General features: G+C 33.6%; 1 protein-coding gene across 9 annotated transcripts in view; it reads left to right on the forward strand.

Annotated features, from left to right (window-relative positions):
* The window catches only part of ZNF280D (zinc finger protein 280D), a 117,309-nt gene that overhangs the window by 23,180 nt on the left and 71,578 nt on the right, over positions 1 to 22,551 (forward strand). For 6 of the 9 annotated variants that reach the window (XM_070579362.1, XM_070579292.1, XM_070579290.1 and 3 more), the window contains 6 exons: positions 2,589 to 2,735; positions 5,307 to 5,372; positions 5,470 to 5,609; positions 13,149 to 13,266; positions 17,227 to 17,397; positions 17,548 to 17,657. In XM_070579362.1, the coding sequence (XP_070435463.1) occupies positions 2,600 to 2,735; positions 5,307 to 5,372; positions 5,470 to 5,609; positions 13,149 to 13,266; positions 17,227 to 17,397; positions 17,548 to 17,657 (741 nt within the window). In that variant the 5' untranslated portion in view covers positions 2,589 to 2,599. The remainder of the gene's footprint in view (positions 1 to 2,588; positions 2,736 to 5,306; positions 5,373 to 5,469; positions 5,610 to 13,148; positions 13,267 to 17,226; positions 17,398 to 17,547; positions 17,658 to 22,551) is intronic. The other 3 variants (XM_070579308.1, XM_070579329.1, XM_070579318.1) reach the window with 1 other exon arrangement.

The following is a 22,551-nucleotide window of genomic DNA, read 5'->3' on the forward strand; positions in this document are numbered from 1 at the left end:
GTGGCCCAGGATTTTGCCAGTTCAGATCCTGGGCATGGACATGGCACCACTCATCAAGCCATGCTGAGGTGGCATCCCACATGCCACAACTAGAAGGACCCACAACTAAAAAAAAAAAAAGAAAATACACAACTATGTACAGGGAGGCTTTGGGGAAAAAAAGGAAAAATAAAATCTTAAAAAAAATAAAAAAAGATATTATTGTCTAAGCCAGAATCCTGGAGGGGTTTTTTTTCTTTTGTAGTTTTCCCCATCACATTTCACATATCTGGTTAAGCACCACTTGTATCTAACTCCAGTGTTACCTCTTTAGTTTAGGCCCTTATTGCTATTTCTCTTTGTGCCCCTCCTCCTCTCCTCCTCCTTTTCCTTCTCCTCCGTCTCAGCTTAAAGCAATATATGCATATAGTTGAAAAAGTCAAACGTTCTGAAAAGGCTTTATATGGCATAACCACATTTTCTTGAAGGGTGCTTATGTGCATATGCATGTGTGCTGTCTGTTGCATAAATCAGTTTTAACCGTTTTCTAGTAATGTTCTATCATGTGGATTTTTGCTTTCTCACAGCTACCCCTTCCTTCCCTCCAAGTGTCTTTCAGTTTAATTATTATCTCAATTTTTGGATAAATCTATATTTGATGTTTTCATTATGATGACCATGATAAATACTGCTCACTGATGAACATAGTAATATGCTGTAAATATGATACTATACGTAGAATAGCGTATGAGGAGATACATATCCTTGTACTTTTCTTTTTTCCTTTTGGTTTATCCATCAATTAATACTTTTCATGTTTTTTCATTTGCTAAGTTTTATTAAAGTCTCTAGCCAAATCTACCCATACCCTTCAGTAACCTCTCAGTACAGTTTTCTACACAGTAAAACTTGTCAGATAATCAAAAAGTTTCCATTTTAATCATCTTTTCTCTGGCCTCCCAGAGACATTCCTCCTAAAGTACTACTCTCCTGATCTGGTCTGGACTGGTGGTTCTCTAGGCCTGTTAGACTTCTGTTGTCTTGGATTTTGTATGGTGTTGAATGCTGTGTTTTCTGCATCCTTTGTCTTCTTTCTTGAGTCTCATGTTTTGGTGGATTCTATAGTAGCTTCCTGAGAAAGGGTGCGTGGGAGATAAATCTTGTGTGATGTTGCTGGTCTTTACTCTCACGCTTGATGAAAACTTTGACTAGGTATAGAATTCTAGATTGAAAAATAATTTTGGTCAGAATTTTTATAGCATTATTCTATTTTTAAAGCATTTTCAAATCATAAAAAAATAAAGAATTTTTAAAGCATTATTCTACTATCTTCTAGCTTTTATTCTTGTTCTTCTTATTCTTGATCTTTTGTATATGACCTGTCATCCCCTCTGCCCCCCGGCCCAAATCTGAAGATATTCTCTTTATCTCTGTTATTCCGAAATTTCATGATGATACGTCTTGGTATAGCTTTTTTCTTGATCGTTGTGCTGGGTACTAGTGGGGCCTTTCAACTCAGAGATTTATATCTTCCAATCTAGGAAATGTTCTTGTGTTACTTCTTTGATAACTTACCCCCTGCTTTTTTTCCTGTTCTTTTTCTGTAAATTTTATTAGGTAAATGTTGTACCTTTGAAATTGATTTTCTAATAGCCTGTGTCCTCTTCTCAATTTAGTTTGTGTGTGTGTGTGTGTGTGTGTGTGTATTCTTTTTTTCCCTTTCTTAGTTCCACCTCTGGGGACATTTTGATTTTTTAAAAAGTGAATTAAAAAATTTTGCCTTTCATATTTTTAATCCTATTTTTTGTTTTCTGAATATAACTTTTTATAACATTCTTTCTTGTCATATCTCTAAAGATGCTAATTATATTTTCTCTTAATATTTTCTTGCTCTCTGTAATATCTCTTTTACTTAGGATTCTATATCTGTTTTATTTATTTTGGTCTGAAAGACAGGAGGTTTTCCTAAAATTTCTGGCACTTATTGGTTTTCCTTCCATATTTAAGACTAATACACTAAGATGCTTCCTAAGCTCTGCTTGGTCAGACTTTCTAGGATGGTGATATTTACTGTGTGTTCTTTGGTCTGTTTCTTTAGGTGAGAAATGTCTAGTTTGCCCTAATGGAATAAGCCTGACTTTGTTCCCTTATTTTAGACTAGCACCTCATCCTTGCTTTGGTCTATGCTAGGAATTCCAGAATTTGGTTCAGTTTTTCTAGTATATCTTCCACCTGTTGTCTGTTATTCTTAGTATATCTCCCTTTTGTTAATACATTTTCTTTTTCAGATAATGGTTAGGTGCAGTCCTTTTTATATGTATAATCATATTCCAGGCATATGACTGAAACTCACTTTGTTTTCAAGTTTCTGTCCACTGTAAATAACTACTATGAACCATTATCTATCATCTCTCTATCAAAGTTTTACTAATTAGTTTCTTAGAGACTGAGCTCTGAATTTCTTTCTTTTGTTACCATATACTAACTACAAATACCAATTCATAAATTCCTATTAGGATTATTAAAGTAGATGTTAAATATCATACTAGGTATTACAACAAATATATTTTTCTTTTTGAAAATTATCTAATTTTCCTCTTGAAAATTAGATAATTCAAAAATGGCAGAACTCTTTATGGAATGTGAAGAAGAAGAGTTGGAACCATGGCAGAAGAAAGTAAAAGAGGTTGAGGATGATGATGATGATGAGCCGATCTTTGTTGGAGAGATATCGAGTTCAAAACCAGCAATTTCAAGTAAGCATTTACTTTTAGTGAAGCCAAGTTTTATAAGAATGTTTCTGATGGAAAAACTTGTGAACTGTCTTATAGGTACTTGATGTCCTTGTTCCTCTGTAGGGTGTTGGGGATGAGATTGGGCGGGAGGTCACTTAAGAATTTGAGAATCTAGGTGGGGATGTGGTTGGGGACTTGAGGAAGGAGATAAGAAGTTAAAATATCAGATGTGAGAAAAAGAATGGACTAAGATTAGCTGTTGGCATTGGAGATCTTTTGAATTTGGAAATAATAATTTTTACTGGAGCCAAGTAACCTATGTATCCGTTTGTTCATTTTTCTTTTGTTTTTTTCCACTTAAACCTAGAAGCAGAGAAACGAAAGGGTTCAGAATGCTTTGCTTAAAGTGTCAGAATATACTAAATGTGTTTGTGTTAATCTCCGGGGTTCTCACATCCAGGCAACTGCCTCATTGCAGTGTTATCCATACATAGCTACAAAATATAGGCAGTGAATGAATGCAAAGTCTCAGCCTGTGTTCTCACAGGGGCTGCAGCTTCTGACCACACCCATCTTCCAGCAACTCGAGTTTACATTCATGGAAGAGGAGGGTACTGCCTACAGCCCCTGTACCTGGATGTTGTAGCAGTTAATTAACACTTAAATCCTTGTAGCTGTCTAGCAGAACACCTCAGTACCTTTGTGGATTATTAGATTTTAGTTAGAGTAGTTGGATTTGATATTGTTATGATGTTAAAGCAAAGACCAATGACACTTGCTAAAATGTCTGCTCAAAAATGTGTGGAAGTGCAGAGATACCATACAGATTTCAGGGGAGAAAGAGGAAATAGATCCTTTCCTGTTGTATTTACAATGTTTCTTTGTTTGTTTAAGCTAGGAGAATTTCTGAAAGAATGTATCCCATTTACTAGTGTTTTTCTACCAAGATGGTGCTTAAAAGTGTGACTAAGAGACTACTTTTAAATTTTCTGAAAGCCTGGTTCTTTCTTCTATTGCTTGTAAACTTGGAATGGCACTTGTATTTAGTTTTGTCAGTGGGAGAATAACTTAAACAATTGAATTCTCAATACCATTTCCGGTGGGAGATTGATAATCTCTCATGGAGGTTCTAAGTGGAATGCTGCTTTGATTATAAATTGAACTAGGCATGATGGCATACTTGTTGGTGATAGTGGAACAGAATTATATATTCTCTTAATTACTGTTTCTAGTCACTGTGATTATTTTATACTGGAATATTACCATATTGCAAAATTATTATTCAAATTCTGTTATTGAAAACATGACAGTTAAGATTCATGTTGAATTTATACTGAGTGTAGATGACTGTTAACAGTATTCAACTAGATCAGTGTATGTTAGCTTTAACATAATTCTGTCAAAAAGGAGATTCACTGCTGTAGAATTTCTTTTCTGAAATGTTAAGATGCAGAATGTAACTCATTTTATTGTTTTTGTATAAGCCTTAAAATATTTTACATATGGGATGAGTTAAATGTTTATGTAGAACTGCGAAAAAGGAGGGTAAAACTTTTGTAGAAAACAACCACCAAAATGTATTTTAGCAATAGTTCTGATGGTTTGAATAAATACTTAATCTTGAATTTCTGAATGAAAACAGTGTGAGGTTTTTTGAGCCAGATTTTTTTTTCTGTAAGACATCTGTAGTTCTTAGGTATAGAGCACTGCATTGCCATTATCAGGAAATAACCCTACTTTTGTGTGGCCCTTTATAGAATTATGTTATGGCTTTGGTTCTTTTCTACTATGAGCAAGAAAAAGGAAATTTTTGTGAGGTTTCATGTTTGTTTGTGCTTTTACCTTTTTCTAACAAACAATTGTAGGTAAATCCCCACTCTTCCAAATTTTAGTTTGATTACTGAATACCCTAGAAGTTCCAGATTTCACATGCATTCAAGAATTGGGAACTTTAAACTGATCCTGAAACTCATATTAGGCTCAATTGACTTTTGGTGTAGTGGTAGATTTGGAACCCCTTAAGTTATAAGATGCTATGGTAAACTGTAGGTTCATTTTAGTCTGCAGTCTCTAATCGTTTCCCTTTCAGAACTCCAGAGTAATGGTCAGATAATCCAGTGAGACCTCTCATAATGACACTTCAAGGCTTTTAGAGATTGTGAATAGAGACATGGAGGTTGGACAAAGGTTTGATTTTAAGTAGTGGGAACCCTATCACCTCTCAAAGAAGGATATATACTTCAATTATGGGTTGTATAGGAATATATTTTTGGAAAAATTGTTACTGATTATGTGGAGTATTTCTTTGCCATGCAGAAGATTTGACTTATATATAGTCAGATTTAATCTTTTACTTCCAGCTTTTGTATTTTGAGTTACTGTTAGAAACTTTGTTCTTATTCTATAAAACAATTAAGATTGGTAATCTTGTTTCTTTAGTAGGTAAAGATATATATGTTTATAATTAACTGTATTCTTAAATAAGTGATAACATATATTCTTTCTAGGAATCTGTTTTCAATTTATGATTTCTATTATCTTAATATATATTTCATTCAAACAATGAATTTTAAAATAAATCTTCTTTTATAGATATTTTGAATAGAGTAAACCCCAGCTCATATTCAAGGGGAATAAAGAATGGCGCTCTCAGTCGAGGTACAGTATTATTTTACTATTTTAATTTTAAAGTGAAGTATTTTAACATCGATTATATAGAAATATATTCAATATATTGTGTAATTTTAAAATACAGGTATTACCGCTGCATTCAAGCCTACAAGTCAACACTACACGAACCCAACATCAAATCCAGTGGCTGCCTCGCCAGTAAATTTTCATCCTGAATCTAGATCTTCAGATAGTTCTGTTATTGTTCAGCCTTTGTCTAAACCTGTAAGTGTTTCTGAAACTACACAGTCAGCTCAGGGATACATTGGATATTATTTATCAATATCAACAATATCCAGTTGAAATTCTGGACTATCATGGGTAGTTATCCAATAGAAGCATAGTCAGCGTCAGAAAATGTCACCATCTTTGTGATAGCTCAACCAGTTCTCAAAATGATAACTGTAGGAACTAAATATCCCACCTGTTCATAAATCAGGTAATATGCTTAAATTAAATAGGTACAGAATTGAAAACTGTGCTATCCAAATATGAATAAAAGTATAATCAGTAATCAATATTGCATAATGGCAAACTAATTAAGATTATAAACTAGGCCAAGTGTTCTTAGTTCTTAATTGGGAATATTGTTGAGAGGCGATCATAGCTTTTTATTCTCAAAACATACCTGCATAGTTTAGTTTAAAAAAACTCTTAACAAAAAGTGACAGTTAATGGTAATAGTTAATATTTATTTGAGGTATTAATATGTGTAAAGCTTTGTGCTAAATGCTGTACATAAATTAATCTTACTTAATTCTTGAACATTCCTATGAAATAGGTACTATTATTGTCTGTTTTCTAGTTAAGGAAACTGAGACTCACAGAGATTAAATAATTCACTCTAGGTCACACAGCTGGTAAATGGTAGATCTGGGATTTCAGTCCAGCCTAACCCATAGTTTATATGTATATGCATACATACATACATGTATGTTGTGTATAAATGTATACTTTAAAAAAATAGAAGCCTTGTCTTAGTGCAAAAGTTTTCAAGGTGTAGTCTTCAGTCTTCTGGGGTTCCTCTAAGACTCTTTCATGGGTTTGGGAGTTATAATAATGCAAGGACACTGTTTGCCTAGTCACTGTCTTGACATTTGCGCTGATGATGCAAAAGCAGTGGTGGGTAAACTCCTAGTGTTAGTATGAATCAAGACAGTGGTACCAAGCTGTACCAGTAGTTTTTGTATTAGTCACCACCATGCATTCACAATAAAAAATGTTCCAGTTATTCTTAATTTCCTTGATGAAGTATTCAAAATGTTATTAATTTTAACTCTCTACCCTTGAATATATGTATTTTAAAAATATTTTGTGTGATGAAATGGGTAGTATACGTAAAGCACTTCTATATCTGAAGTATGATAAGGAATTTTCTTGAGGAAAAGCACTTGTGTGATTGAATTGTGAACTAAACAACCACTTTTTTAAAATAGAAAACCGTTTTTACTTGAAAGAATGATTGACAAACCATGGTGTATTGTTTATTTCTGTATAACATTATTACTACAAGCTTAGTGGTTTAAAACAACACATATTTATTATCTCATAGTTTCTGTGGGTCAGGTCATGGCTTAGCTGATCCTCTGCTTCAGACTCTCACAAGGCTCCATTCAAGGGTGGGCCCTGAGGTTGCAGTCTCAGCTGAAGCTCAACTGGGGAAGTATCTCCTTCCACGTTCTCGTGGTTATTGGCAGCCTTTGGTTCCTTAAGAGTTAAGAGTTGTCAGACTGAATCTTTTACTGGCTTTTGGCTGGCTCCTTGCCAGGTGGGTCTTCACAACATGGCTTCTTGCTTCCTCAAAGCCAGCAGGAGAGAGAGAATCCTTAGCAGGATGGCATCTTGCCATCTTATGTGATGTAATCAGGTACACGAAATCATCCATATCTTGTCACCTTTGCTGTATTCTTTCAGCTAGAAGCAAGTCACATGTCTTGCCCACACTCAAAGTAAGGGAATCACACACACATAAATAGGCATTTCCTCAAAATTCAACAAAGTGCTCCTTGTTACTTAAAGGAAAACAACTGACAGTATGTTTCTTGCCAGTGATAAAATTTCAGCTTTCAAGCAAAAATTAGAATTTTGGAAAACTTGTATGTGTCACCATGATCTTGACAGCTCCCAATACTTAAAGACTTTTCCGATGGGTGGTGGTATTAATAAATATGATTTTTTCATATTGTATAGTGAACTTTGTCAACGTTTGGAAGATCTGCATAATTCAAAGAAATGAATATTTTCCAGATAATCAATGCATGGTGTTATAAAATCATGCATGGATAAAAGACCCATTCAAAATGTAAGGTAGAACAAGATTTTAATGTAACCACGTACAAAAATTTTGGGGATATGGAGTCAGATTCTTCATTGCAACAAACCATTAAGATAATACCAACTGTTACGTTTTGATGTAGTACCAAAGAAGTATATCCATAGTTATCATAAATTGCTATGAAAATTCTCCTTTTTTCAACTAGTATATGTCTTTTATGAAGCCAGATTTTCTTTATAGTTTTCAACCAAAGCAACATGTCCTAACAGATTGAAAGCATAGAAGCAGATGTGAGACTACAGCAGTTTTTGATTAACCTAGATGTTAAAGAAATTTCCAGAAATGTGAATCAGTGGCACTCTTCACTAATTTTTTTGTGTTTGCAAGATAGTCATTTCTCATAAAAATGTTATGTTAATCTGCAATGGGTTTATTATTGTTATTTAAAATAAAATTAATATTTTAAAAAATTTCTGTTTTAATTTCTAATATGGGAAATATCAGTAGATATAACCCACCTGAATAAAAACTCTTGGGTCCTGAGTAATTTTTAAGTGTATAAAGGGGTCCTGAAATCAAGGAGGTAGAAAACTAACACAAAAAGTTACTCAAAATGTAAAGATGCTTTGCTTTTAGTTGGAATCCCGTTAACTAAGTGGTTTTTCCATGCTTATCATAAGCTATTCGACATTGGCCTTAGGGACATAGTAGTAAATTTTCTTCAAAATGTTTGTTCTCTTGATGGTAAGAGAAACAACTACCAAATTACCTATAAGGTTTCTTGAAACGTTCAAGTTCAAAACGAGAATTGAATCCAAATATTTTTAGTATGAATAATCCATTTTTCCTGTATTTCATATCATATTACTATAGGGTAATCTACATAGCTGTTAGCACTAAAAATTGATATTTTTAGGTGGTATCTCTCATAGAAGAGTTATGAAATGTAATTTTAATTTACATAAAAGTGAAAAGAAAGGCTACAGCCATTTAAATCTATGGCTAAACAAACTCAACTCCAACTTATATTTTGAAGATGTTGTATATCATGACAAATAAGAGTATCTTTGGGCAGATACTCCCTCCCCGATTCTTTTCTGTGGTTTTAGTACTCTGAAATAATAATTAATAGTGATATGAGCCCTGAACTAGTAGTTTAGAAAACTTAGATTGAAGCAAGACTTGAATGCTGATTCTGCCTTGTTCTTAAGCATTGTCAAAACCTCTCTGAGCTTCATTTTCTTCATTTCTAAAATGAGAGATTTTTCCCAGACCACTGACTCTCAGCCTTGGATCCTAAGGTTCCCCGAACTACTTCTGATGTTTCAAAAGATGAAAAACTACCCAAAATGTAAAGATTCTTTGCTGTTACTTGGAATCAAATTAACTCAGTGGTTTTCTCATGCTTATCGTAAGCTATTTGGCATTTGGGGGAAGAAAACTGGAAAAAGAAACTTCATTATTTCATTCAGTTTAATAGATAAACAATCTTTCCAACATTAGACCTAGGGAGAAAAAAATAAAGTGAGGGGTGATATCTTTGGTGCTACGCAAGTTAGAAACTAGAGCTTTTTTTTAACTCAGAATGTTTTATTTCTGTGGGCGTAGTTTTTAAATCAAATCACCTCAATTGGTGGTTTCTAATCTTGGGGACTTATTAAAAGGAGAGATTTTGCCGGTTGATTTAGGTGGGTCCTGGAAATGATACGATTTTAAAACTCTCCAAGTGATTCTAATGTGCAGTCAAAGTTAAGAATAACAGAGGTGTATTCTGGAATGAATTGAGAATCCTATTTAAGGGAATTTACTCTTAAATTTTGGAAGTTTTTTAAAAATAAATTATAATTATAGTTTTTTATTTTATGTCATGTTTTGTCTGTGTGTGTTTACTTTTTCATGGAATATCTCTATACCTCAACATCTCTTTCGGATCTCTTTCAGGTAGTCAGGGATATATTATAATCACTTGTAAAGTCAGTGTGTTACAGCTTAAGGGCATAGGCTTTGTAATCAGGCAGACCCAGGTTCTAATTACAGTAACATCAATAACAAGTGGGGCTGTGTTGGGAGTCTTCTGTAACCACACCTAACCCATTTTATTAGTTTACTTATTTATAAAATGGTGCATAATATTAGGTAATTATTAGTACTGTTGTGGCAACTACTTGATTTAATACATACATGTACCGTGAAGTACAGGTACATTTAAAACACAGTTGTGACTTTTATTTCAGTTTGAAAGGTGAATAACTTGAAGCTCAAAAGTGACTTTCACAAGGTTCGTAGTTAAATAAATGTGCAGGTCTTCTGAATCCCAGTCTAGCACCTATTCTGCCCTTACAATTGTATTTGATATCTTTCTGAATTGTTTTATAAGACATTAAAAATTCCCTCTTGGAGAATTCTCTTAACCAGTTATTGTTGAATAATGTGTGCCTGCTCTCTGAAATTGTGGTGCTTAATTAACCAGAACTGTTTCCTAGGAAAGTGTTTAATAGTATTAGCTTTATGTTTTTGTTAAAGAACTGTTTTAGGGGCTGGCCCCATGGCCGAGTGGTTAAGTTCGCGTGCTCTGCTGCAGGCGGCCCAGTGTTTCCTTGGTTCGAATCCTGGGCATGGACATGGCACTGCTCATCAAACCACACTGAGGCAGTGTCCCACATGGCACAACTAGAAGGACCCACAATGAAGAATATACAACTGTGTACTGGGGGGCTTTGGGAAGAAAAAGGAAAAAAATAAAATTAAAAAAAAAACTGTTTTGGAAAATGCAAGTGAGTATTTTCCATTTTTTTAAATACAAATACTTGGAGAAAATATTATCTAGCAGTAAGATTGTGGTTGGTTACAATTTAGTTATATGGCATTACTAATTTTTTTATATTAAACATTAAAGTTCAGATGCAGATATCTGCCTGTTAGGCCTCAAATTCTAGAGTGGTTTGGATTACTTCGATACCTATTTCCATAACTTCTTTCTTTATTTATTTTTTTAAAAAAACTTTATATTTTTCCTTTTTCTCCCAAAGCCCCCCTGATTCATAGTTGTGTATTTTTTAGTTGTGGGTCCTTCTAGTTGTGGCATGTGGGATGATACCCAACCATGGCTTGATGAGTGGTGCCATGTCCGTGCCCAGGATTCGAACTGGTGAAACCCCAGGCCACCGAAGCAGAGCGCGAGACCTCAACCACTCAGCCACGGGGCCCGCCCCCATAACTTTTTAACAAATCCATGTCAATAGAAAAGTTAGTAGCAAACTAAAATTCTTAAAACTTAATTATCCCTCAATTTAAAAACACAAAACAAATAAACCTTTCTTGTTTCTGTTTTTAAATCTTATGTATTTTGGCGGGAAAGTTTAGAAAAAGAGAAGAGTGCGTACTGTATTCTGATTTTCTTTTTTCCCTGCTGCAGGCAGGGTATAGAGTATATCATTCAGGATCATACTGTGCGCATAGATGCATATTCCTCTTTTTGCACTGAACATTCTACCAGGAATATGTCATTGGATATTTCTCAAAAACATGGTGTTAGTAGTTGCATGATAGTCTCTCACTTAACTTATTTAATCATTCTTCCATTGTTGGACATAAAGATTTTAGTTTTTTTGCCAATAAAAATAATTCTCCATTAAACATTTTCATTTCTTTACCATAAATTTTTAAAGTGGAGTAGTTGGATCAAAGGATGCAAACTTTTATAAAGCCTTTGACAGCTACTGTCAAAATTTTCATGCAGATAAGTTGTACCAAAGTATAATCTCTACTTTGCCAAAAGTGAATGAATGTTATCAGTACTTTTTAATTTTTAAATTTTAACTTTATTTCAAACTAATTTTAGACTTATAGGAAAAAATACAAAGAGTTCACATATACCCTTAACCGAATTTCCTCTATTGCCACTGTCTTACTTATCATAATCAGGTAATTAACATTAAACTGCAGACCTTATTTGAATTCTACCAGTTTTTCCATTAATGTCATTTTTCTTTCCCAGGATCCTGTTCAGGATGACACCTTGCAATTAGTTATTTCTTCTTAGTCTCCTCATGTTTTTCTACAGTTGCTCATTCTTGATCTTTCATGACCTTGATGCTTTTAAGAGGAGCGGCCACTTATTTTGTGTTAGATATTATCGTCTTTAAAATGATGTCAATTCAGCAAAAATTACCCATGTCTTTATTTGCATTTCTTTAACTAGTAGCTTGCTAAAAAGCTTATTGTACGTATTGGTCATTTGGTATATTGCTTTTGAGGTGTCTCAGTTTATGTCCTTTGTGCATTTTTCTCTTAAAGTAACTTTTTCCCTTTTGATTTTTAGCATTGTTAATCTTAAAACTTTTGCTTATTATATATTATGGCATATAGAATGGTCCAGAAGTCACTCTGAGAGCTTACTTTCCACAATGATGGTCTTTTATAAATAGCTTCGGAATATATTTTGTGTGTGCATATCAGTATATTTAATGTATAATAGTATTGGAGTATATATATCTGTAAATTATATTGACCACACTTTTCATAATTATTTATACTAAATATATATGTGTGCTAACATATAAATTTATGCTACCTTAGACTTGACCACATGATTCATCTTATACTTTTCACTCCTCTCTTGAGATCTTCCTGCTAGCTGGGACCACCCTTTCTCCTGATGGAAGGGCTGAAACTTCTCTTGAGCCCTAATGTCTCCGGGAGTGGAGCAGTTGGCCCAGACCATTCCTATAAACAGCTTCCATTCTAAACTGTCTTCCTGGCTTTCTTATTTGTTCACCCTGCTGATCAGGCAGTTTTCACATTTGCCCTGTGAGGTGGGAGATTGCCTGGCTCAGCATGGCTTTATGTGGGGTGGTGGGAGGAGTGGGGGACCTTTCTCTTCCTGACCCTTGGGTTATAATTTTTCCGGTAAAGATGATTCCAAAACTCTCACCACATGGTAGATTCATCCCTAACCCCAATGCACAATACTTGCAGATTGATTCCCACTTTGTTTGCCCTGATATTCTGTTTGTGAGGTTTATAGAGGTGTAGAAGCTTTTAAATTTGTAGTTACATCACTATGTTTATCTTATTTTTTTCCTTGCGTTTACCCAAAGATTTTGCTAAGTTCTCTTATTTGCTCTTTGATGAGAATAGTGCATTTTTAGTATCCCTCTAAAGTGTATCAATGTTAAGTTGACTTAAAATGGGTTTATATGTTTCTTTTACTTTGAAAAAATCAGACTACAATTTGCCCCTCATTTTAATTGGCTAGTCAGGAATAAGCCAGCTCTAAGTAACAGCTTTAGTAGTTTTAGTAGAAGATAATTTTGACAGATAGTAGTAGGTAACTTTGTGTTTTATAACTTATTAGTAATTGAGTCATCAAAGGTTATCCTTAGGATAGTGGCATACAGTTAAATTTACTTCTATAAAAGTTTATGAAACAAGATGATTATAGCTATGTTGAATAAATGTAATATTCTTCCTTTGACATATTTTAACAGGGTTATATAACGAACGCATCACGAGCTGTGTCTAATAATTCTTCAGAGTTACTGTTTGACTTGACCCAGGATACGGGATTATCACATTTCCAAGGGGGACCAACACTTTCTATAGCAGGTTGGTTTTAGCACTTTTTCAAAAAATTATAAAAAGAAACTTGATGAATATGCATATGAAATTGACTCTTTATTGAAGTCCATGCCTTTGTGTCAAGTTTTTCATATTTGTAAAGTGGAATGGTGCTGATAGTTTTTGAATGCCTTTCTTGGGTGATTTTAAATAAAATCCTATTTAATAATAGAGCATTTTATTTCTTCCTGTTAATTAAGTAGGCTAACCAACTTGGAGCTTGTTCTCACTTGGCACCAAACATGGGCTGAAAAATCTTAAAATAATTTCTGTAAGTTAGAGAAGTCCTCTGATCCCCTACGTACTCTTGTTAAAGAAGTATTAATTAGGGGCCGGCCCGGTGGTGCAGCAGTTAAGTTTGCACGTACTGCTTCTCGGCAGCCTGGGGTTCGCAGGTTCGGATCCTGGGTGTGGACATGACACCGCTTGGCAAAAGCCATGCTGTGGTAGGCATCCCACGTATAAAGTAGAGGAAGATGGGCATGGATGTTAGCTCAGGGCCAGTCTTCCTCAGCAAAAAGAGGAGGATTGGCAGTAGTTAGCTCAGGGCTAATCTTCCTCACAAAAAAAAGAAGAGTTAATTAGTTTCTATGGCCGCTAGTGTGAAAAGTGTATGGAAGTGTCTGGTTATAGTTGATTTCAAAAATTAGGTTAGTATTTTTCTATTCAATAAATGATTTAGATATGATAGTTAAATATGATACAGTGCTGTTATAAAGTGGCTGCAGTAAATTTGTATATATTCAGTACTCTTTATATATCCATTGAAGGAATAATGAAATGTCCCTATTGAAGAAGAGTTAAAGATCTTTGATTGTGTAACAAAGTTCTTCATTAACCTAAAATAAATTAGTGTGCTATGGAAGGATTTTATCTAATTGAAAATTCCCTGTAATGAAGGCAGTTATGTTTTGTATATTAGCAATTTTGGTTTATTTCAAATATTTGACTAAACAGAGATACATAAGACTTTTGGAAATTTTTTAGATTATTTATTAACAAATCATTGTAGAGAATTTAACCAATCTTCCCCCAATTTTTTAATAGTAATGTTAGTGACTAAAATGTTTTTCCATTAAAAAATATTTAGTTAATATTCATTTCTTTGGGTGTTACTTATATACTCGTAAAAATCTAGTTAGTTAAATAGATAAGAACCAAAAGAAACAAAGAGAAAAAATAATTCTTAAGTTTGATTTTACAAAACACATGGACTTTATTCATAGAAAAAGTCTGAATTCTTGAAACTTTTTGGCAGTAAGGACAATGACTCCTACTTTCCCTCTGAGTTTTCTACCACAGAGAGAGAGACTTTAGCCTGAAAAATAAGTGGGAAGATTTGGAAGATTTTGACCTATTTTTAAGATTTTTGTAGTCTTTTTTTTTAAAGATTTTATTTTTCCTTTTTTCCCCAAAGCCCCCAGTACATAGTTGTATATTTTTAGTTGTGGGTCCTTCTAGTTGTGGCATGTGGGATGCTGCCTCAGCACAGCTTGATGAGCAGTGCCATGTCCGCACCCAGTATCTGAACCCGTGAAACCCTGGGTCGCTGAAGCGGAGTGCGAGAACTTAACCACTCGGCCACGTGGCCCGCCCCCACATTTTTGTAGTCTTCTTTTTTGAGGAAGATTAGCCCTGAGCTAACATCTGCTGCCAATCCTCCTCTTTTTGCTGAGGAAGACTGGCCCTGAGCTAACATCCATACCCATCTTCCTCTACTTTATATGTGGGACACCTGCCACAGCATGGCTTGCCAATCGGTGGCATGTCCGCACCCAGGATCTGAACAGGTAAACCCTGGGCTGCCGAAGTGGAACGTGCGAACTTAACCGATGCGTCACCAGGCCGGCCCACGTAGTCTTTATTAAGTCTTTACACTTTAGTTTTCTTATATTACTTAAAAAGGAGATTTTATTTTTCGCATATAATGCATTCATTCTCCAGATCTAGAATAAGCCATTTGGAGATATAATTTAATTCTTGCTCTACTTTAGTCAGAGCTTTTCGAGGCCCAAATAAGAGAAATAAAACGTGAAAATGCATTATGAGCTTTAAAGGACTTGACAAAAAACAGTTGTTATGAATGATAATATATGCTCTATGTTCCATAGCATGATTAACTGACTACTGTCAAGTGATCATAAGTATTTGGAGAAATTTAAATTTGAGCTTTATCTTGAATGAGAATAAGATTTTTACTGGCGGAGATACAGCTATTGAGGGTAGGAAACAACACAAGCCAAAGTCAACAGAGGTAAATAAATTAAAGGGGTCAGAATTTAAAACCCTTAAATGCAGAGTGATTTTATTTTCTATTAAAAAAAATCTTATAGTAAACAGTCTATTTCTACTGTCCAGCCTGTTATGTAATCAGATGCTTAATCCAAAATATCAGCACTCACTGGCTTTTCAAGTAACTGAAGTATCTCACAAGAGTGCTACTGCGATTACACAAACTCTTTCACAAGTACCCCTTGTATAACTATTAGTAATCCTGTGCTTTGAAAATGGGCGGGAAAAATCATTTTTATGTTATCTCAAAGGATGAAACAGAGGAGCCAATTAGTGCTATTTTTCTGGCATGCTTCCCTAAATAAAAAGCTGACAGATGAATCTATTAGAAAAATCTTTTTTCTTCTAAAGTAAGTTTAGGTATCAAATTTTTAGTTAGTAGTGATAATAGCTGTCATTTATTACTGAGTGCTTTCCATGTGCCAAATGTTGTGTTGGGTGCTTTAAATACACTATCTTATTTGATCTTAAAACATCTCTCTAAAATAAGGTATTATAGCTCTTATTTTACAAAAGAGGAAACTGAGGCTGAGAGAAGTTAATTAAATAAGTCAGGAATACGTAGCTAGTAAGTGACAGAGCCTGGATTTTGAACTTAGCCTGTCTGACTTAAAAGCCTGGAATATTTCTAATATATTACTCTACTTCTTCTACTTTTAGTGTACAGTTGGGAGCACTAAAATATGATGTGCAGTTTTAGGATTCTTATTACCAAGTACAATTATGTGTTATTTTCAAAAGGACTTTTTCTTGGCCTATTTACAGCCTAACGATGCCTGTTTCTCTTGCTAATTCTCTGAATAAGACTGAAAATCCTTTAGCTTTTAGGCGGTGGTTTTCGAACCGAAAACTATTTTGGAGTAGTTTCGGAGTAGAATCCCTGTACAAACAAAATTTTATGCAAAAGTCTAATAAATAAAATATAAAAGGAGAGTTTCTCTGTCAGACATACCAAGTATATTCCCTAAGATGAGCCCATTAGGCCCTGGGGAACATAGTTTGAAAACCGTTGTACTAACTCCTTCCATTATGAGTCCTTTCATATGAATAAATGAGGTATTATCATTCAAGATTAGTTGTTTCCACTTTGTCCATAGGGATTAATGGATAATATAACCTAAAGCCATTAGTAGACCAACCACCTCTTTGTTAGGTGGAAAAAGAACTAACTTTCCATTAGACATTTTAAGTTGTTAAATCTTCTAAAGGGTCTCTAACCTTTTGGAATAAAGATATATAATTTTTAACAAGCTCTAATTCACTTAAGCATCTGAAGATAGTTCTTTTGTAGAAACTTAGTGTGAAGTATTCTCTGTGCTTTAATTTTTTTTTGCTTGGGACATTTTGCTCCATTTTGCTCTGGCTTCTTTCATAATAGCTGTTTATATATTGCTTTATTTGAAGCTGTATTTAGTATTTTCCTGCATAGAAAGATTATTTTATGAATTATTTGAATATATAGTCCATAGTAGATTTTGTACAATTCTTTACATCCTCTGACTTTGATCACATCAATTTTTATCATGATTTGTCATTTGTATGATATGATAATTCAATTATATCACCTTTAATCTAGCTTTAAAATATTTTTACTTAGTTGTAAGCAATATTCTGAAGTGTTTTAAAATATTTTTCCTACTATTTAAATCATCGTAGGTATGAATGAAAGTTCGTTTTTATCAAAACGTCCTTCTACTTCTGAAGTAAACAGTGTTAATCCAAAAAAGCCTAAGCCCAGTGAAGGTGTTTCTGGAACAAATTCCTCAGCTGTGTTTCCTTCAGTTAAATCTCCTTCAGTGACGTCTCCCCAGGCTATGCCATTAAAAGGTAAATATGAAATGTGGCTTATAAAAGAGAAATTATGGTACTTATACATAAATTTTAGAAATTGTAATAAATTTACAAACTATTATTAGTGGTTGTCTAAGGTTAAAAAGTGGTGAATTTTGAATTATATATGTTTTGAATTTATTTTAGGTACAAATACCTCATCAAATCAATCTAAAAATGGAACACCCTTTCCAAGAGCTTGTCCAAAGTGCAATATTCATTTCAATCTTTTGGATCCTTTGAAAAATCATATGAAGGTAACACTTTTTTCAAAATTTAGTTTTAAAAAGGTTTGCAAATCCCTAGAAATATTAATGATTAGTTTACAGTAAATAATGGTTTGTCCAGATATTGCATTGGACATCTTCTCATACTGGTATTTCCATATAACTTCGGCAAAAGTTTATATTCATATGATTATCTTCATATAAGATTTAAAAATTCCTTCTGAATCATCAAATTTTAAATATTAAGTTCACGTACATTATAATATATGCTTATTCTAATTTTAAATGAAAATAATGTATTAATCAGAATGTTTTACTTATTAGATTATGCCATACTTCAAACTTCTTAAAAAACAGCCATTTTGTTATGTGTTTAATATTTCATGTAACTTAACAATTCCTTCAGTGTCTTGTTTTTGTGTCTCTGCTAACGTGCATGCCACATCACACAGTGAAAATCTGGGTTTTACATTTAATTTTCAACTCTCAAATATAAACTCTAAATGGTGGGGTATTTCATATGAAATAATTACTTTAACTCAGTCTAGAATATAGTTTGTGTAATTATTGTAAATTAATTTGAGCTTTTTATTGGTACAGGGGGCTCTTTGAAATTAGATGTTAAGAAATTTTCAAAGTACAAATGAAATATGAGGTTAGGTAACACTTCACTTAAAATATTTTAGTATCCTGCTGTGTCTATGTAAAGATAGCCTGTATTCTCTTTGCATGCCTAGTATAAATGGCAGGAAGGAGGAAAGAGACAGTAAAAAAGCAGTGTGGATTATATGAAGAAAAGAAGGGAAGGAGAAGGGTGCAATGGCAAAGAAGTAACTAAGGAAAAGTTCTTGCTCACTATTTCAGAAATTGCCAATTTTTTATTGAAATTTAATATTTTAAAAAATATAGAGAAAATAAGCTGACTTTTTTAGAATTTCAAATACAGTCTCTTTATTCATGTACAAAACTGTATTTAGTCTATCACTACTTCCAGCTCCCACAGTCCATTATAACTGCACTTTGTACTTTGTTCTTAGACGAGAATTAACTGTACAAGTGCTTTCAGTTTTCCTATCTATGTAATGTTTTGATGAGATACCTGATGTGTTTTATGTTTTGCATCATAGATGGAGAGAAAAAAGAAAGGGATAAATTCCTTAGTTAAGATCTTTAATTATTTGAGAAGGTAATGCAGTCATATGATTCAAAATAAAAAAGTTTACAAAGGCATACAAGTGAAAAATCTTACCCTTGTCTCTTACTTATCTGATTCTCAATATGACTCAAAGAAAATGATTTTTATTGTTTTGTTTTGTATTCTCCCTGATTTTCTTTTTGCATATACAGGTAAACACAAATGTTCTTATTTCCTTTCTATTTTGTATACAAGTTGTAGCATATTAGATATACTTCTGTACCTGGTTAAATTGGCAACCGAAGTAGCTTTACTTCCAAAATGTATTAGAGCATTGTTTGTGATTACACTTCTTAGAAATAACCAAAATCTCATACAATATTCATATAATAGAACACTGTGTAGCGTTTTACAAAACGATGGAATCTCTGTGATAGATAATGATAATGGGAAGACCTCTAAGACACATTGTTGAACTAAGTTGAATATAGTATGAACAATTTATTATATGTGTTTATATCGTAAAGAAATCTGACAGAATACTTCCCAACTCTAGGACAAGGAAGTTTAAAACTAGGTAGACTTTTTATGTTCTAGCTTAGGTGTTTTATGTATCAGTTAAAGTTTTAGTGTTACAATAAAAATTTTCATTTAAAAAAATGTAATTTTTAGACTATTTGTAAATTATTTTTTGCTGTTACTATAGATAAGTAGAGGACTGTACCACAGAAGTAATGTTTTTTTCAATGAAGAATATCTAAAACATAAGTGACATACCCTATAATAAAAGAATTTACCTGAGACCATGTGCCGGACTACTGAGCTTTAAATACATTATTTCATTTAGTCCTTAGAATATTCTTTGAGATAGACATTTTTCTCATTGTTTTATAGCCAGTTAATTGGCATAACTGACATTCATACTTTTAATGGTAAAAGGTCCATGTTCTCACAAATACTTTTTTTTCCCTTTTTGGAAAATGTGTGGGCTATTTAATGTTACATGGAAACTTGAAAATAGGTATATTATTTCTTTTTTAGAGTATGGAATTTGATGTTTATCAACCAGATCTAGCTTATAAGTTATGTTATTTAGATTTCTGTGTCTTCACTTAATTTTTGTCTGCTTGATCTGTCATGGATTGAAAAACACCACATCTCATTCCACATCTTCCGTTACCAGTATTTTCTTTGATATATTCCAGTTCTGTTTTAAGATTGTTGCTGTTTGAGATAGATGAATCTAACTTTTATAACTGTATTGTGAATGTATCCTTTAGCATTTTTGTAAAATGTCCTTTTTTGTCTTAATGTTACATGCCTTTTGGGCTCACAAGCCTTGTTTTCTTATGGTTTCCATTTGCCTAGTATGTTCTGTTTATCCTTTTGTTTTCAACCCTTCTGAATCGCTTTGTTTTAAGAATGCCTCTTGTTTTCAGCAGAGTTATGTTTTCCTTTGTGATCCTATATGAAAATCTCTTGTTTCAGTAGTTGAGTTAAACTCTTTTGTATTCATCTGTAAGATAGATTTATTTGGTCTTAGTTCTGTTACAATTTCTTTTCTTTTTTCTATCTTTCACTATGTGGTTGCTTTGTTTGTATATAGTTTGGATTTTTAGGGAAGTTGTATTTTTGTTGTCCTGTTTATCTTTATAATTTTAGTGTTAATATAATTCCAGCAGTCATCTATTCCTTTGGCCATTCTCTACTATTAAAATTGATTAAAGTAGTATTAAAGTTCCTATTCTTAACCCACCCATCCTTACCTTCTCCTCTCCTACCTGATTTTAGTCAATATTATCTTTCTGAGTGTTTACCTTTGTACTTTTAAAAATGCTCGTACATGTGCTACTTTATTTGGTAGCTCTAAATGATATTCCTTGATGTGCTGCTGGCATGCATGAGGCAGTCTGTGAGCTTTCTGGACCGCATATTCATTGTCCTTTTACCCCCTCCCAGTTTTTATTTATTGGTTGTATCATTTTTCCCTTGTCAGGGCATATAACGTTTGCATTCGATTTTCTTAACCTTGTCTCCACATTTGTTTTAATCCTTTTCCACAGTAAAGTATATTCAGTGTTCATCACTAGTCTTTTTGTCATGGTTTCTTTGGTTATCTCTTGTTTGGCTGAAGTTCATCATTTGGTTGTTTCCTCAAGGGCCTGGGAAGAGCATTCTTTGAGTTTTTTCATGTTCAAAACAATTTGACTATAGTCCATTCTTGAAAGACAGTTTGGCCAGGTAGGAAGAAGTTGGATCCCACTTTGAAGATCTTGGTACTGGTGCTCCTGTTTTACAATATTGAATGTTGCTGTTGAAAAATCTGGGATAAGTCTGAATTATTTTGCCCTTTATGAGTGATTTGACCTTTTTGCCTGGTTGTCCACGTGATTCTTTGTTTTTGAAGACTGATAATTTTACAATGATATGACTTGTTGTTTGGAATTTGGGGTCAATCTTCTGTGGCATACTTGTTCTTTCAACTTGTGTATTTGTTTCATCCTTTATTTTAGCACGGTTTTCTTGATTTGTATTTTAAAATATTTATTCCATACAATTGTTTTGCCTTTTTTAGGGTGGGTAGATGTTGTCCACTATGCATTTGTTTGATGTCCTTTGTCTGGTGTATCTGTCATTTTCTTTCTAATGCTTTTTAGCTCATTTAAAAAAACAATTTTATTTGCTTTTCTCATACTAGTCTCTGTATCTATTTTATTTTCCAATATCTGTTCACCTTTCTAATCTTTCTTTATATTTCTGATTTTATTATTTTCCTCTACTTTTCCTCCTCGATTTTGCCACTCTTTTTTATGTCTTCTTTTCGTCTTACCATCTCTTCTTGCTTTGTGGTCTTCCAAATAGAGATAATTGCTTCATTAGTTTTTAAATTTATGGCAAAAATTTTGGCTATTTTCATCTGCATCTGCTCCTTAGCGCTTTTGTCAGAATTTTACATTTTCTTCCTTTTATCTTAAGGTATTTTTGCTTAGATGTAAGTTCATATCATATTGAGCAAGTTGGATATTTTTGGGCTAGTGGTTTGCACAAGGCTCCTTTTGGGAAGCATCAGTTGCTAGGACACACTCACAGACTACTAGCTAGCTGGTTTGCACAACTCTTTACTGGGCAGAAGGCTTCCTGCACTTGTGACTTGTGTGTCTTATTTCATACATAGCATTGCTTTTTCTGCTTCTCTGTACCAAACCAGGTTTGGGGGACTTCTGCCATCCTTCTCATGCCAGCTTCTGCACCTGTTTTTGCAAACAAAGGATATAGCTTTGCATTTCAGAATGTGACTTTCACCTTTAGCATGTATATTTTTACTGATGCTTCCCTAAGATCTTTTACCGTTGGGTCCTTATGACTTCTCTGATCTACTTCTAACTGCATGTCTTCTGCCTGATCTTGGCTGCTTTGGATAGTCCTTTCATATGTTGTACAGTCTGTGGATTTCATCTGGCTCTCAGTTTCAGTGAAAATCACATTTTTAGAATTTGGTTGTTGTGGTTTTTTGGACAAATTTCAGGAGGAGAAGGGGAAAATGTTGACTTCGGTAGGATGACCATTTGGGAAGTTCTGTTTTACTATTTAAAAATATCATCTCACCTTCTTTGTTCTGAAAATCTTACCTAAATTTTTAGGTTAAAAAGCAACAGAACATGGTCTGTCTACTGGGAGGAGTGAAGTTGAGAATGGTGTTTAGATGGTGTCTGCTGTTTGTCACATTACTGTATATGGCATTAAAGTATTTAATATTTGCAGAATGATTAACCCAGGAAAATAAGCGAT

Source organism: Equus przewalskii, chromosome 1 (genome assembly GCF_037783145.1).
Source record: "Equus przewalskii isolate Varuska chromosome 1, EquPr2, whole genome shotgun sequence".
NCBI lineage: Eukaryota > Metazoa > Chordata > Mammalia > Perissodactyla > Equidae > Equus > Equus przewalskii.